At 39.0% G+C, this 18,062-nt stretch overlaps 1 protein-coding gene across 16 annotated transcripts in view; it reads left to right on the top strand.

Moving 5' to 3' along the window:
- The window catches only part of eps8a (EGFR pathway substrate 8a, signaling adaptor), a 245,891-nt gene extending 228,037 nt beyond the window's left edge, over nt 1–17,854 (top strand). For 15 of the 16 annotated variants that reach the window (XM_070897554.1, XM_070897562.1, XM_070897561.1 and 12 more), the window contains 3 exons: nt 4,513–4,693; nt 8,150–8,282; nt 16,881–17,854. In XM_070897554.1, the coding sequence (XP_070753655.1) occupies nt 4,513–4,693; nt 8,150–8,282; nt 16,881–16,994 (428 nt within the window). In that variant the 3' untranslated portion in view covers nt 16,995–17,854. The remainder of the gene's footprint in view (nt 1–4,512; nt 4,694–8,149; nt 8,283–16,880) is intronic. The other variant, XM_070897560.1, reaches the window with a different exon arrangement.
- Nucleotides 17,855–18,062: the final 208 nt, after the last annotated feature.

Raw genomic sequence — 18,062 nt, 5'->3', positions numbered from 1 at the left:
ACCTTCTCTGAACTGCCTCCAATGCAAGTATATCCCTCCTTAAATAAGATGACCAGTACACTAGGTGTGGCCTCACCAATACCCTGTATAGTTGTAGCAGGACTTCCCTGCTTTTATACTCCATCCCCATTGCAATAAAGGCCAACATTCCATTTGCCTTCCTGATGACTTGCTATACCTGCATACAAACGTTTTGTGTTTCATGCACAAGGACCCCCAGGTCCCTCTGTACTGCAGCATTTTGTAATTTCTCTCTATTTAAATAATTTATTTTTTTATTTTTCCTGCCAAAGTGGATAATCCCTCACTTTCCCACATTATACTCTTATCTGCCAAATGTTTGCTCACTCAATTAGCCTGTCTATATCCCTTTGCAGATTTTTTGTGTCCTCCTCACAAGTTGCTTTCCCACCATCTTTGTATCATCAGCAAACTTGGCTACATTACACTTGGTCCCTTCATTCAAGTCATTAATATAGATGTAAATAGTTAAAGCATCAGCAGCGATCCCTGTGGCACCCACTAGTTATCGTTTGCCAACTGGAAAATGACCCATTTATCCCGACTCTCTTTTTGGTTAGTTAGCCAATCCGCTATCCATGCTAATATATTGCCCCCAACTTCGTGAGCTTTTTATCTTGTGCCTTTTATGTGGCACCTTATCGAATGCATTCTGGAAATCCAAATGCACCATATCCACTGGTTCCCCCTGATCCACCCTGCTTGTTACATCCTCAAAGAACTCCAGTAAATTTGTCAAACATGATTTCTCTTTCATAAAACCATGCTGACTCTGCTTGATTGAATTATGCTTTTCCAAATGTCCTGCTACTGCTTCCTTAATAATGGACTCCAGCATTTTCCCTACTACAGATGTTAGACTAACTGGTCTATAGTTTCCCACTTTCTGTCTGCCTCCTTTTTTAAATAGTGGCATTACATTTGCAGATTTTCAATCCGATGGGACCTCTCCAGAATCTATGGAATTTTGGTAGATTACAACCAATGCATCCACTATCTCTGCAGCCACTTCTTTTAAGACCTTAGGATGCAAACCATCAGGTCCAGGGAACTTGTCCACCTTTAGTCCCATTATTTTACCGAGTACTTTTTTTTTTAATGATCGTGATTGCTTTAAGTTCCTCCCTCCCCATGGCCCTTTGATTATCCATTATTGGGATGCTTTTAGTATCTTCTACCGTGAAGACCGATTAAAAAAAATATTTGTTCAAAGTCTCTGCCATTTCTCTGTTTCCCATTATTAATTCCCCAGTCTCATCCTCTAAGGGACCAATATTTACTTTTGCTACTCTCTCCCTTTTTATATACCTGTAGAAGCTCTTACTATCTGTTTTTATATTTCTTGGTAGTTTACTCTCATAATCTATCTTCCCTCTATTATTTTTTTTTTTTTAGTCATCCTTTGCTGGTTTTAAAAAATTTCCCAATCCTCTGGCCTCCCATTAATCTTGGAACCTTTGTATGCCATTGTTTTCAATTTGATACCATCCTTTACTTCCTTAGTTAGCCACGGATGGTTCTCCCTTAAAGTCTTTCCTTCTCACTGCAATATATTTTTGTTGAGAGTTATGAAATATCTCCTTAAATGTCTGCCACTGCTTATCTTACACTTTAATCTATTTTCCTGGTCCACTTTAGCCAACTCTGCTTTCATACCTTTGTAATCACCTTTATTTAGAATCAGGTCACTGGATTGGTTTGAGATCTGACTTTCTCACCATCCAACTGAATTTGAAATTCAACCATGCTATGATCACTCTTTCCTAGAGGATCCTTTACTATGAGATTATTTATTGATCCTGTCTCATTACACAGTACCAGATGTAAGACAGCCTGCTTCCTGGTTGATTCCTCAATGCACTGTTCAAGGAAACTATCCCGAAGACACACTCTATGAACTCTTCCTCAAGGCTACCTTGGCCAATTTGATTTGTCCAATTAATATGAAGATTAAAATCGCTCATAATTATTGCCGTACCTTTCTTACAAGCCTCCATTATTTCTTGACTTATACTCCGTCCAACAGTGTTTAGTCAAATAAATAATTATCATCTTATACATGTAATTATCCATTCAGAATTTCTGAATATGCAAAGTTTAAAACAATATATAATGTTTGTTAACCATGGACCATTAATCAACCAAAACATCTGATACATCTGCTAGTGCATAGATGTTCTGCTCCGTGAAACAGTTGATCACAGGTCCTTGTGTTTGCTTTAGATCAACCCATATGATTTAAATATTGCATTTAAAAGGCATTTATATTTATTGAAACATCCGATATCACTTCCAGATCAATCTCAAAAACTGGGCCACGTTAAAATCACCACAGACCAATCATTTTGTTTGTGGCTATTTAATGTTCAATAACCTTCCCATATTAGAGTTTAATTAGATTATTTTGTTAAGAGGACTTTGTGGTTGCAGTGTAACTTCAACCCTTTTGGTTGGCTTCAAGACAAAATGGTTATTCCTTTGGTACTTAGAATTTAAGATTAAAAGAAAGTGCCCAGTGTTTTAGGTATTTAGAGTCAAGGGTCTGTGCATTATAGTTAAATCAGTCCCATAATGTTCTTGTGACTGTGCTTTGAAATTGAGTGCCAAGGACCTTTTAGCTTTTTTGTGCAGTTAGTGACGAGGCTTCAGTCCACATTTTCAAATAACTTCTAACATTAAGGGCTCAATTTTCCCCAAAGCTGTTTTTTGGCATACTTGAAGAGTTCCGCCCGCTTTTTTTGGGCCCAACTACGCCAAAAAAAATCATCCAACTTTCTCCATTAGAATTGCTAATTTTGGCACTGCATAGCCTATCCTTTAGCTTTGGGGATGGAGCTTAAGATCTGTGCCAAAAAGATCAGGTTGCCAGGTAATGAGAGACACACTGCGGGCTGAGGCTGGAAAGTGAAACATACAACACATTCTGGACAGCTCACAGCAACCTGCACAAGCACCTTGCACATTACAGCAGCATTCCAGCATTAAATTATTGAAGTGTTTATGCAAAAAGTGTATCCCCCTCATCTCCTCTCCGCACCGCCCTCCCCCCATTCCCGGTGCCGGGTGCCGCTCCTAACCCTGGCCAAAAGGCTCCCCTCCCGATGCTGGGTGCCGCTTCGAGCCCTGGCTGAAAGGCCTCCCTCCCCCACTCCTCCCTCTCCTCTTTTCGCCCCACCACCTCTCTCTCCCTCCCTCCCTCCCTTGCTGCTGCTGTTGTCTGGGCCGTGGAACTGCATCTGCTGACCTGATTCTCTTACCTGAGCCGATTTTGTTAACTGCCCAGAAGGTTTTTCCAGAGTGGTCACATATGCCGTCATAAGAGAAATTGGAGCAAATCACTGCTGGCAAAACTTGCTTAAATGGTCAGAATTGGCGCGGGTGGCAGGTTACACCCCCAATAAGGTTAAAAAAAATCATAGCCTAAAGAAAATCCTACCTAACTGAATCACATTTGCGCAGAAACTTTGGGGAAACTTGGAGATTTTAATTTACTCTTATATAAAAAAAAACAGTGGACGCCAACAAAACGGCACAGATAATTGGGGAAAATTTAACCCTAAATTCTCAGCATTTGTGATGAAACCCTTACAGCAGTTATTCATATTCAGTGGATTTGCTATGGCAATTATTGTTAAGAAATTGCCATTTCCAGTTCTTGCTGATATTTTAAAATTAAGAAGTGGTTCAATAGGGTAAATGTCGAAGAAGATGTTTCGACTTGTGGGGAGTCCAAAATTAAGGACCATAAATAGAAAATAGTCACCAATAAATCCAATAGGGAATTCAGGAAAAACTTCTTTACCCGGAGAGTGGTTAGAATGTGGAATTTGCCACCACAATGCGTAGTTGCGGCGAATAGCATAAATGTATTTGAGGGAAAGCTAGATAAATACATGAGGGAGAAAGGAATAGAAAGATATGCTGAATAGGCTTAACTGAATTAGGGTGGGAGGAGGCTCGTGTGGAGCATAAAAACACCAGCATGGACCTGTTGGGCTGAGTGTCGTGTTTCTGTGCTGCAGTGATATGATGTGTAACAAGACTCCTCCTCCTCCCTACTGACAACAGGTACGAAGATGACAGCTGCCTCTTTGTACAGGTCGTATTTCCATCACCATGTAATTTCCCTGGTGTTTGTTGGATCTTTGGGTGCTGAAAGCTGCAATGACGTGCTTTTTTTAAACTAATGAGTAAGGCCAATAACTGAGTTACACTTGTAATGCAGGTTTTCAGGAGAGTGTTCAAAATCTCTTCAATGTTCAAATCTGTATCCGCTACTCAGTGAAATTTAATTGTGCAAGGCAAACTGACTGAAGTAAAATCCTGTTTGAGATCAATTGTTTTAAATTATCATTGAAATCAAGGGGATTTCATTGTACAGTATTGCAATTTTTTTTTGTAAGTATTTTCAAAGGTATTAAGAGCTGTCTTGCTTCTGGAATGTTACAGAATCTTATCTAAGATGTTTTCTGTAAAACTCTTTGATTATAGGCCGGAAATCCCATATGGAAGAAGTGCAGGATGAACTGGCACATAGACTTACAATTGGACGTAGTGCTGCACAGAAAAAATTCCAAGTGTTGCGAAGCAACAGTTCTACAGTTAGCATTTCCTATGATTCATCTCCAGAGGAAGTAGCTGAATGGTTACGGTCTAAGGGATTTAATGCTGTGTAAGTACATATCAGAATCAAACCTGAATGAAGTACAAAAATTATCCAACTCCATGAAACAAAATTAGTTGTACTAATTCATTTGTAGGTATAGTAAGTACTACTGTTTGTTAATCCCAATTTATATTTATGAATGGAGAGAAATTTTCCTATTGAGATAAATTGAATAGGTCATGTAATCCTACTTGTTAAAGCATCCCAACAAGCTGTGGTATTTTATTGCAACGGCTAATATAAAAGCGAATCCAAAAGTCTTCTTTAGGCATATTAACATTAAAAGGGTTGTCAGAGGAGTGGTGTGGCCGGTCAAGGACCAAAATGGAGATCTGTTGGTGGAGGCAGAAGGCATGGCTGAGATACTAAATGAGTACTTACCAAGGAAAAGGATTTTGCTAAAGCTATGGCAAACAAGGCAGTCATCGGGATACGGAATGAGATGAAAATAGATAAAGTGGAAGTACTAAAAAGGTTGGCAGTACTAAAAGTGCATAAGTCAACGAGTCCGGATGGGATGCCTCTAAGGTTGCTCAGGCGGATAAGGGTAGAAATTGTGGCGATTAGCCAATTTGTTGATATTGGCTTATCTCTGGTCTTTCAAATAATCAGGATTGACTGCAAACCAATATGGTTGGGTATATTGTGCTCAATCAGAGTTTAAGACGGAATATAACACACTAGTTATACAGCAAAAACATACAACCATGATAAGCAGCTGATACCAGTCCAGATTGGACAGATGACTGTCATGCGTGAACAGTTCTTCGGCTTACGGCCTTTCTTCCTCTCATCTAAAAACTCCAAAGCGTTAACTTAGGTCAGCATGGGTCCCCACTTGGAAGAGCGGTAGACCAGGCCCACTCTTGTATGGCTCTCCCCTTCACTGTCTGTGCTAAAAAGCTCTCCAGGTCTTTTATTCTATTTTTGGGGTGAGCCCGGGGTAGAATATGGACAGTACCATTCAACCTATAGAGTTTCCCCTTAAAACTAGGTTCCCAATGGCACATCGAGTTCTTTGTGTCAAATCTTGGATGAAAACCCTCCCCTAAAGGGGGTCTCATGTTTTTGTTCACATGACTTTCTGAAGGCCCATCCATAGGAATTTCTTTCTCCCTCTCCCATCCTTATCCTCCCAAATTTGGAGTCCGACGTGCCATTCTTGACCGTCAGATATTTGTAGCTGCTTGTTATCAGTTATTTATGTTCACCCTGTTCAAATAGCTTTTTATGCAAAACTAACTATTTCGTTCCATTAACAGACTATAGTATCATGGAATGAATCATTAAATTCCCAAAGATATATTTTATTCTATTCTCAAACACTGTCCAAATTGCACATTTTAAAGCAGTTTTGTTAAAAAGTCAAAATCCTAACTTAGCATTATAATATGGTTATTAGCAGTAATGGAAGAAACATGGTGTTGGGCCTTAGTTGGTTAAATTAAAGATACAGTAAACAATCTTCCTAGCACACAAACAGCAGATAGCTAGCCTACAAACAAGGTCATGTATGACTGTCATAGTGCAGAATGCTATAACATCCGCAGGAAACCAAAAACATAAGCAAATTCTAAGCATCTATCCAGTTATTCTAATGCTAGTCTGAAGAGATTTTTGTCTCCATGTTTAATACAATCATATGTAAATAGTGTTATTTGCATCACAATTTTGTTCACATTACCACATACATTTTGGATACCCTGATTTCTAACACTTGTTAGCAAAATTGAAGCCCATGGGATAAAGGGGGCAGTAGCACCAAAATTATCTGTGGGATAGAAAACAAATTAATAAAGCATATCCTGAGTTTTATAGATAGAGGCATAGAGTACAAAAGCCAGGAAATTGTGCTAAACCTATATAAAACACTAGTTCGGCCCGAACTGATTGTGTCCAATTCTGGGCACCACACTTTAGGAAGGATGTGAAGGCTTTGGAGAGGGTACAGAAGAGATTTACTAGAATGGTTTTAGGGATGAGTGATTACAGTTACTTGGATAGACTGGCGAAGCTAGGGTTGTTCTCCTTACAGAGAAGGCTAAGAGGAGATTTGATAGGCACTTAAAATCTCGAAGGGTTTAGATAAAGAGAAATTGATTGATTGATAACCAGAGGGCACAGATTTAAGGTGATTGGCTAAAAAACTGGAGGCGACATGAGGAAAAACTTTATTACGCAACGAGTGATTAGGATTTGGAATGCACTGCTTGATGGGTAGGAAACCAATTCAATAGTAGCTTTCAAAAAGGAATTGGATAAATACCAAAAGGAGAAAAAATTGCAGGGATATGGAGACAGAGCGGAGGTGTGGGACGAACTGGCTTCAAGACAGAAAGAGGAGGCTCAACAAGCACAAGAGTGTTTATTGATTTAATACAATCTTCGTGTTCAAATATCATTTTGATTATACAGAAACAGAAGATTACCACAATTAATATTTCATCATTGCGTAGTTTTAAAAAAGAACGTGATATTCTGTAGTTCCTAATCACATTGTTTGAATGTCACAAAGCTCGTTGCCACGAATAAATTATTTTTGATGTGCAGTCACTTGTTTTGCAGGAAAATATAGCAACTAAGTGTTCTGCACAGCAAGGTTGCATAAACAGCAAATAAGATGACTGACCAATTAATCTGCTTTTGGTGAAGGGCAGGAAGTTGGCCAGGATACCAGAAAGACTCCCAGTTATTTTTAAAATAATGTCATTGGATTTTTTACATCCACCTGAACAGACAGATGAGCCCTCGGTTTAGTCTCATCCAAAAGACTTGGGGCTAGAAATTCGGTTCTCGGCGATAATTATTTTTTTTTGCCAGAACTATATTTATCGCAACGCTATCGCTATGAGGTCGTAAATTCAAGGTTTAATTTGCGCAGCAGTAAAAATCAGTGTTGCACGAAGATTCGCGGCGCAAACCGCGATCCTTGCCAACTTTAGTCCGAGGCCGATACCGCTGCGAGTTGGGCCTAGGGAGGGCGGAAAAACAACTGAAATTAAATTGGATAAAAGAAAAAAAATCACAAAACATTTACAAGACACTTATCTAGCGAATCGCTGCAAAAGAATTAAAAAAATAAAAAATAAAACTTTTTTTTGCAGGTCTTCATACTTACTGCTTATCCAAGGGCTCCAAAGTAGCTTTTTCCTTGCTGTTTTTTCTCGTCCTAAATACGGGTGCGCTCAGAGCCAAATTTTTGGCGAACGTGATATTTCAAGTCTTGCACAGCGGCTCTCCTCCTTCCAGCGGTATTTGAAAAGCACCGCTGCAAAACTTCTGAATTTTCTGCCGACTGGGTTTTTGCCAAAAAAGGTGAAATGGCACCAAAAACGCAGTCGCAAAATTGCTGAATTTCTAGCCCAACACCTCTGACAATGCAGCATTTCCCACTACTGCACTGAAGTGTCAGCATAGGAATCAACATATCACTCTTGTTTAACTTTTTGTTTTGTGTTGAAGTACTGTGAACAGTTTGGGAGTACTCTCAGGAGCACAACTCTTCTCTCTAAACAAGGATGAACTGAAGACCGTTTGTCCTGAAGATGGTGTTCGGGTTTATAGTCAGGTTACAGTACAGAAGGCTGCATTGGAGGTAATACTTTTCTCTAATATTTTATGAAACTTTTACCAACATGACTGCACTTGTGTATCGTAACTAGGACTGTAGATATACATTTAAAATTATGATTTGATTTAAATTTTTGCTACTGTTGATTTGGTTCATAGTTGATGCCTTCTGGTTTTGGCACTGTGATCTACAGATATCTCGTATCCAATTCTGCATAGGACTGCTCATATTGTAGTGATAAACTACAGAATACTGCATGATGTTCACATGTCACTTCGATACTAAATGCAGATTTGAAAAAGAAATGGTTATTTTTACAATATAATCTACCTATTTGTCTCTCAGTGATGGAACAAACCTCCTTACTTCCAGAGCACAGGATCTCTCTTATCCTTCCTTCTCTTTCCATAACCCAACACCCAATCATGGCGAAGGCGCATTCTCTTCCCAGTGCTGCTGAATATCGGGTAATTGCCTCCAACATGTGTATCTAGGCCTTTTTTTTAAATTGGGAATATATATAGAAGAACGTTCAAGGTAACTGATTTGCAATTTTCAGGGAAAAATAGACAGTAGCAAAATTTAATCCTGCAAAACACCAGTAGAAATCTCGCACTCATTTTTGTTCTGCACTTCCAACTGCACTTCATTTCTATCCCGGGCCGGAGGGACCCCGCACCGGCCTGTGGCTCCTGTTCGCAGTCTACACCGGGACATCATCCAAGGTAGAGAAGTTTGGTTGATGACTCTTCCTGCCACTACGAGACATTGAGAATCGGACATCGGGAGTCCGACGCACCGGGAACCAAACACCAGGAGCCTGACACTCTTAACATTTTTAATGTTTTAATGTTTCCTTTTAATATTTTAATACGAACTTTTTAAAGCAGCGGGCCTTCTTCTCTCCAGCGACGGGCCTTCTTCCCTCCAGCGACAATCCCCCATTTCGCATGTGCTACTATTTTCTCTCTCACCCTGCCCCCCAACTAGGACTACCATTTCCCTCTTTTCCCCTTCTTTCCCCCCCCCCACAATACAATGCCTTTGAAATGGTCATCTCCAATTGTCTCCTACTCTTCAATACTGACGTTTAACATTTAGAAGAAACAGTTAGGAGTGATTGAGCAGAGGAAAAAGCATCCAAATAAGGAAAAGTACAACAGATTTTTTTTTTTTTTTATAAAAGAACCATAACAAATGAAACTAAATACAGTACATGACTTGATTTTTAAAAGTGCTACACCCGGCTGATTTTGGGAGGGGAAAGACCAGAGCAGTGAGGATTGGGTCTATCGCTGTTCATTTGACTAGTACAATGGGTCACTGTTTACCAGTATTGAAAAATTTCATGCACATTTTTATATCCTCTGTTGCCCCTTAAAATATGTTTTGCTGTTGAAATTCATGCACAGTGAGAGTGCATCATGTGGCAGGAAGAGTAGGTCAGGGTGTTTTATTTCCCAGTTGACGAGAGTTTTGTGCTCTTACAGCAATCGCCAAATGAACATGCAAGCACTGAATTCCAATATCCCAAGCCCTATCCCATTATAGAGCTCTCGATGCAAAGTCAATAATTAAATCCCTGTTTTAAATTGTTATGCTCTATGTGCCAAGACTGGCTAATGCACCAGATTCCTTTTCAGACATTTTGAAGTTAAACCACTTCTGTTTTTGTTCAGTTTTTTTTAATGTTAAACTGTTTCTTCAATAAGTGAATAATGGACTACAGTAAAAAGACGTGCAATTAATTAAAAAATTCTGCAGTTTATATGAATCTTCATCTAACCATAAACCATCGAGGTCAGATTAAACAACGGTGACCTTGAATGGATGAGAAGCAAATTAAAAGTGATTTAGAGAGGAGAAATGGCATGTAGACATCCCCAAGGGAGAATGGAGTAGGGGGTCCCACTGGGATGAATGCAACAAATTGCAGAATCATGTGAAAAAGCTGATCCTAAGGGCAAAGGGAGATTTAGGATAAAGCATACACTGAGCTTCAGCCACTCACAGTAAAATAAATCTATCAGTAACAAAAAAGCAAGAGGATAGTCATAGAAGAGATATAAACGATGAAAATGGGTTTGAAACTCAGCACAAAATAGTAAATGACTCCTCCCAAGTATTCACAACGGAATACATGAGCAACATGTCCCTATTTAAAAAAAGAGGCAAACAGAAAGCAGGAAACTATAGACTAATTAGCCTAACATCTGTCATTGGGAAAATGCTGGAGTCCATTATTAAGGAAGCAGTAGCGGGACATTTGGAAAAGCACAATACAGGCAAGCATAATCAGCATGGTTTTATGAAAGGGAAATCATGTTTGACATTTGCTGGAGTTCTTTGAGGATGTAACGAGCAGGGTGGATAACTGGGAACCAGTGGATGTAGTGTATTTGGATTTCCAGAAGGCATTCGATAAGGTGCCACATAAAAGGTTACTGCACAAGATAAAAGTTCACGGGGTTGGGGGTAATATGTTAGCATGAATAGAGGATTGGCTAACTAACAGAAAACAGAGAGTCGGGTTAAATGGGTCATTTTACGGTTGGCAAACAGAAACTAGTAGGGTGCCGCAGGGATCGGTGCTGGTGCCTCAACTATTTACAATCTATATTAATGACTTGGATGAAGGGACAGAGTTTGCTGATGATACAAAGATGGGTGGGAAAGTGAATTGTGAGGAACACACAAAAAAATCTGCAAAGGGATTTAGACAAGCTAAGTGAGTGAGCAAAAATTTGGCAGATGGAGTATAATGTGGGAAAATGTGAGGTTATCCACTTTGGCAGAAAAAATAGAAAAGCATGGAGAATTTAAATGGAGAAAAATGGCAAAGTGCTGCAGTACATAGGGACCTGGGGGTCCTTGTGAATGATCCACAAAAAGTTAGTATGCAGGTACAGCAAGTAATCAGGAAGGCATCAGGAATGTTGGCCTTTATTGCAAGGGGGATAGAGTATAAAAGCAGAGACATCCTGCTACAGGATATTGGTGAGGCCACACCTAGAGTACTGCATACAGTTTTGGTCTCTGTATTTAAGGAAGGATATACTTGCATTGGAGGCTGTTCAGAGAAGGTTCACTAGGTTGATTCCAGCGATGAGGGGGTTGACTTATGAAGATAGGTTGAGTAGTTTGGGCCTATATTCATTGGAGCTCAGAAGAATGAGAGGTGATCTTATTGAAACATATAAGATAATGAGGGGGCTCGATGAGGTGGATGCAGAGAGGATATTGCCACTCATAGGGGAAACTAAAACTAGGGGACGTAGTCTCAGAATAAGGGACCGCCCATTTAAAACTGAGAGGAGGAATTTCTTCTCTGAGGGTTGTAAATCTATGGAATTCTCTGCCCTAGACAGCTGTGGAGGCTGGGTTATTGAATATATTTAAGGTGGAGATAGATTTTTGAGCGAAAAGGAAATAAAGGGTTATGGGTAGCGGGCAGGGAAGTGGAACTGAGTCCATGATCAGATCAGCCATGATCTTATTGAATGGCGGAGCAGGCTCGGCGCCGAATGGCCAACTCCAGCTCCTATTTCTTATGTTCTTATGCCCCCCTCCAAGATGTTCTAAGGGTAAATCAATTACCTTGTTATGAATGAGATAGAAGTCCTCAACAGGCTAATTGGGTTTAACACAATTCAATCCCCAGGGATTAATGGGATTTATCTTTGATTGCTGGAAGAGACTAGGGAAGAGATTTGCGAAGCAGGGCAATCATTGAGGGAGTGAATGGACACTTGGGAAGGTATCAGATGATTGGAAACGGGTTAATATGAAGTTACATTCAAAAGATGTCAGGACAGACAGAGAAAATTACAGGCCTATTAGTCTTACTCCTATTCCACATAAAATAATGGAATTGGTTATCGGGAGTAAACTTGAAAGTATCTGTACAATAACAACCTGGTAAACAGCAATCAACATGCATTCAGGCGGAGCAGATCTTGCCTGGCCAGTCTCCTTGATTTGTTGGAAGAAGTGACAATCCAAGTAGATTGTGGTAAGCCCTATAATGTGGTGTACCTTGACTTCCAAAAGGTTTTTTGACAAAGTTCCATACTAAAAGCTATTAATTAATTTCCAGGCTATAGAGATTCAGGGTAAACCTTGGGAAGGGATAGAATCTGGTTGAAAGGTAGGAAACAGTGAGTACTGGTTTAAAGGCATTATGTCAGCAAACCAGGGGGAAGAACTGAGTGGTGTGCTTCAGGGCTTAGTATTGAGACCACTACTGTTTCTAATTTACCTAAATGACTTGGATTCAGAAATTCAAGGCAAAATGATAAAACTTCCAAATGATACCAAACTAGGAGGTGCAGGGGAATCAGAAATGCAGCTCAAACTACAGAATGAATTGGACAAGATATGTAAGCAGACTGAACAATGGAGATGAAATTTAGTGCAGACTGATAAGTGCTAAACATAGGAAACCAAAATAGACGACACACATACTCCATGAATCGTGTTGGAATAGCTAAGGGTGAAGCTGATAGAGACTTGGGCGTCTTGGTCGACTTCATGCTAAACATATGCAACCAATGCAGAGCGGCAGTTAACAAACCCAAAATGATGCTGACCTACATAGCCAAAATAGTAGGAGGAAAATGATCAAACTTTATAGTGCGCTGGTCAGACCGCACCATGATTACTGCGTCCAGGTCTGGTCACAAGAAAAGAGAGAAATTCGAGTCCTGGAGGCATTGCGCAGAAGTGCTGCAAGGCTAATCCCCATTTTTAGAAGTATGAGTTATGAGCAAAGACTGGAGAAACTTTGCCTTTCCAGCCTGGAAAGGAGCTGTCTGAGAGGTGATCTTGTAGAGGTATGAAAAATTATAGAAAATATAAGAGAACTTAACCTGGCGCATTACTTCAAATTAAAATGCGGAGGTAACACTTGGACTGCGGAGGTAGCACTAGAGAATATAAGTTCAAACCAGAGAACGGAACTTTCAGGACTGATATCAGGAAATTATTCTTCACAAGAACAGTGATCAACATGTAGAATAAACTTTGATAGAGTATTGGAAGAAACCATGGAATCATTTAAGAAATAATTGGCTGCTAAAACAGGGTGAGGGGAGGAGAGGGACATTAGGATCCCATGAGTCAAATGGGCTAAATGGCTTTCCTTGTCAGTAATTGTCTTGTGATCTTGTGATGGTGATATTTGAAAAATGTGAAGCTGAGGCTGAAAGCAAAGTTGAAAGATTTATATGCTGCAATATTAAAAGTGTGCTTTTTGCATCGAGCCACGGTGTGTGTTAATCACCTGCAATGCAGAGTGCCTGATCTCAGCCATGCCATTATGGAGAAGCACAGGAGGATACAAACTGTTTATCCCTGTTGTGGCAGAGGCAGAGGATCCCTGAGTTGCTGTCATCCAGCTTCTAGTGGATGCTTTCAAAGCACAGTTTGCTGATGCCTGGGAGCAGGTCAGCTTAACCCCTCTGCTGTGAATGGTGCATCATGCAAGAAAATTGTTTGGAAGAGGAAAAGCAAGGCTTTTAACCCCTCTGCCCTGGAAAAACCACCTCCCAAATCATTTCAGTAAACTTTTATCAATATGGTCTGTTTTATTTGTGTTAAATAATGTGTTTTACATTGTTGACTTTAAAAAAAATTAAATCTGTTTAATTGTGCATGTGGTGAACTGCTTAAAAGCTTTCTTCATTTTCTTTGGCTGGGTTTTTGTTGGCTTGTTTTGTGGTTTCTTGCTGTCTTCCTACTTGCAGGTGCTCTGCTGACTCCATGGGTCCTGACTATCACTTCCTATTCAAGTTTAAGTAACAGTAAGATTATGCTTAACTTTCTCGCTTAAATTGGCAGTTTACAGGAGTCCTCTTTCAGGTCTAAATTGGCTGAATTGATATTACAAATTTAGAGTATAGAAGTTATCTGATCCTTGTAGTAAATTTCAACATTGTCTTTTAAATGAGGGAATAAATTATAATAAGATTTTACATTGACTACTTTAGAAGTTTAAATCCAGTTTTAAATGTAATCTGGCGATTTTTTTTGATAGTTGCCATTGTTTATATATTTGACTGTTTTGAAATGCAGCCTTGTTAGATCAACAAAAAGAAAACCTTAGAACCCTTTGAGCACTGCGGTTGTATTTCTGCATCACAATTGAAAATTACTTACTACTTTGAAGTTAATTCTAAGGATACTATGAAAGAAATGATTTGTGTTGAAATACATTTCCCAAATCTGACTATTAATAAGTGGCTAGTGAAACCTGACAGATAACTTGTGGATTCTGAACATTTTCTGGACAAAATCCATTGTTTGAAAACACAATGGTGTCGGTACTCAAAGGGTTAATGACTGCCACAGCATTGTATTTGTGTTTGTGCTCCACATTTCTTCCCCAATCGTGCCCCCCCCCCCAAAAAAAAACTTCCTTAAATGGTTACCTATTCAGTGAAAGTAATTAGGGCAGAATTTTTTGCCTACGGTACAAGTTGCATTTTAGTTTCATTGGGAACAAAAAATTGCACCTTTGTCCACTTCTTTCCACCAAAGGTGGGTTAGTCAGTCTTGCTCAAAAACGGAACTGACACATTGCTGCACTTCAGCAGCCCTCCGGAGGCCATCCATATAAAATTGGACAGTAAATAAGATGCTCACCCAAATATATTACTTTTCCTCCCACTTTATAAAACAATTCTAAATCTTACTGTGTTGGAGGGAAATTGGTGGAGGGGAAGGAAAACAAGCTTTTGTTCATATTTGGAAAAAAAGGTAACCGTTTCCTAATTAACTTTCTAACACTCTCTTATACTCTTCATTTTGGAAGTGAATATTAATACAGCCATTACCTGCACTGCTACCTTGGCAAAAAATATTCCCCATTAATGAATGGAAAGTTATAATATATTAATAATGGAGATAGCTTCTTGTAGCTGGCACAATGAGATGGTTTGTGTACAATTTATTGTAGTTTAACAAGAGATTACTCACACTATTTATAGAAAATTTAAATCCTACTGATACTTTTTTTTTTATTAAGGGCCTTTATTCCCAAATGCTTTACAGGTGTTTAGACTATAGCATGCTAGCACTTTAGTTAAACATATCACCTGTTTTCCTGTTTTGGCACTGCTGTGTTTGTGCATGTAATTATCATGCAGGTCTTGAACTTAGTTGCAATTTTAGACTACAAAGTTACTTTTAAGCTTCAATTTTCTATACTGTTATATAAAGCCGCACAGTATACAGTGTATGGCATTGTAATTGACCATGATGCCTTCCAAAACCGAATAGCCTATCTGGTGTCAGGAAGAATGGCTACATGGGCAAGCCACTGGAGGATAGCTAGCGCTTATGAAACCAGATCCCAAGCATGAGTCAGCTTCTTCAGTCGGCAAAGGTGGTGGGACTGGGTGGGAGCAGAGGAGAAAAAAAGGCTGATCCTTTGACTAGAAGCCTAGTGACTTGTCAGTGTGGCAGTGGGAGTTGCTGTGTGCCAGTGGCTCATGTGTTGCTGTACCAGCTGAACAATGGAGGCAAGTGTTGCTGAGAATTCACACTCACCTCTTTGGATGTAGCGATTGTAATTTGCATTCAAACTTGCGTTTCATTTAGAGTAATGCACCTTTAACCAAACCCTGCGTTTTGCCAATTTTTTCCCCCTCAACTCCATTGGATTTATGGGAAAAATTCTTGCAACAATTTACTGGCCTTACTGATTAGATCAGATTGAAATATCTTGAACTAACATTGAGCGTACAATTGTGTGCATGTCTTAAATGTCGACATTGGAATGCCACACTCTCTGGTTAAATGGATTCAGCGTCTTGCTACTTTTAGTTTATTGTATTAGTAGATATCTTTGATTTTGTACAAGTTAAATCTTTACAATAAGTGATGAATAAAATGTGGTCATCAACTATATAACCAGTAGATGGCATACTGATCAACTACTCCATAAATGTGCTAATTAGAAGTGGGAGCTAACATCCATAAAAGGCCAGGTGTAAGGTTATAGTAAGTTAGCTCTTTCAATGTGTACAAGTATATTATCAATTTAAATAAGGATCATAGAATCTTACAGCACTGAAGGAGGCCATTTGGCCCATCGTGCCTGTGCCAGCTCTTTGAACAGCTCTCCCAATTACCAAAAGTACCAAGCTTACATTGCTATGTACAATGTTTAATGCACACAAGTACAAAATATTAAGTGATGTGAAGTCTGCCAGCAGAAGGACTTGCTAATTGTGCAGTCACCATAGAGCTGGCACTGATTTATGATATTAAAAAAACTTGATGATGTAAATCTGCCTGGAGAACCAAGTTGTTCAGTTTATACTGGGCTAAATCGGGAACTGCTGAGAAATGTTTTAAATGTGATTTGGTAGTCTTGAATTTTAAAACAGTCCTTTAATTTAAGAAAATGCGAATAAAAGTTCAATTTAGTATATATGTGAAAAGACTCTGATGCATGCATAAGAGGACATTTTAAACACGAAGACTGAGAAAATTATTACATTCAATCCATTTGAGAGCTGAACATCTTGAGATTCTCTTCTCTTCTTTCCTCTTCCACCGCCCCCCCCCTCCCCACCAACAACATATAAATTCTAAAGCTCGCATATTGTTTAATTTCAGGATAAACGAGGGACCTCAGAATTAGAAGAAATCATGAAACGGAGGCAAGAAAAACTCAGTGCTGCTGGCTGTGACTCTGGAGTGGAATCTTTCGATGAAGGAAACAGTCATTAGTGAAGCATCATTACCATGAACTTTTGTTTTGATTTTAGGAAGCCACTGACGGATCAGCTGACTTTTTAGAAATTATGCGCAGAAGGCACAAATTGATGGACCAGTGAAACATATCTCCGAAAAGGACTCGCTTTAACAACACGTTTTGCTGAGTTTTTACCTCTGTGGTGTAGGACAGGATTTTGTTAAAATCATTGTGACTCCAGTAAAATTCAGCATATCTTTTGCAATCATAACGCTGATTGCATTTCTCTTTGGTGAATATAATTTAATATTCTGCTCGGTTTATTGTAATGAAACTTAATGCAGTAAACTAGGTATGTAACGTTCTGTAGTGGAATGATAAAAGGGAATAGGATTGAGTGTTTGAGTCAGTATTGTCTTTAGATTTAAATTCAGAAAATCTGTAAGATTATTAATTTTGCTAATGAAGCACTAAAATAGGTGGGGGGGACTTTCTGTGATTGACATTTAATGTAGAAATGCCAAAATGTCAATGTAGAAGATGTCATTGACCTAATGGAGCAATTTCTTTATTATATTAAATACACAATTCTGGTCTTCCAGCTTGACCAGAAAGTTGTATTGAAAAAAAAATTAGCCCTTGATATGGAACCTGTAGTTTTGAAGTTTATCACTGACACCCCACTTACCCCATGTAATCTCATATCTATGTTACATACAGACACCAAAAGATTTCACATGCAAATAGTTTATTTCACTGTTTGAACTTTAAATTTTGTTATCTTACTGTTATTTTATGAAAACATGCTGAAATGAGAAGAATGTTGTACATTTGAGAACTTAAATCCATTTAGAAGGATTTGATATTGTATTTGTATAGTTTCATGGTGCCTTTTTCCACACAATTCAGCTATAATTCTGAAATAAATAGTATTTACTGCTACACTTCTTACTGTTCATTTATAATTAGACGTTAATCTCCCACAGTGACCCTTGGACAACATTTTTTTAATGCTTTTCTGCGTGTGTCCCACTCTAATTCTTTCTGCGCCTCTTCGTTTGTCTTCCACGCTCTGTCTGGATCACTTTTTTATTGTTTGTCTC

The sequence above is a fragment of the Pristiophorus japonicus genome, chromosome 13 (genome assembly GCF_044704955.1).
Source record: "Pristiophorus japonicus isolate sPriJap1 chromosome 13, sPriJap1.hap1, whole genome shotgun sequence".
Lineage (NCBI taxonomy): Eukaryota > Metazoa > Chordata > Chondrichthyes > Pristiophoridae > Pristiophorus > Pristiophorus japonicus.
The sequence above is the reverse complement of the archived record's forward strand: the minus strand, read 5'-3'. Positions and strand labels throughout refer to the sequence as shown.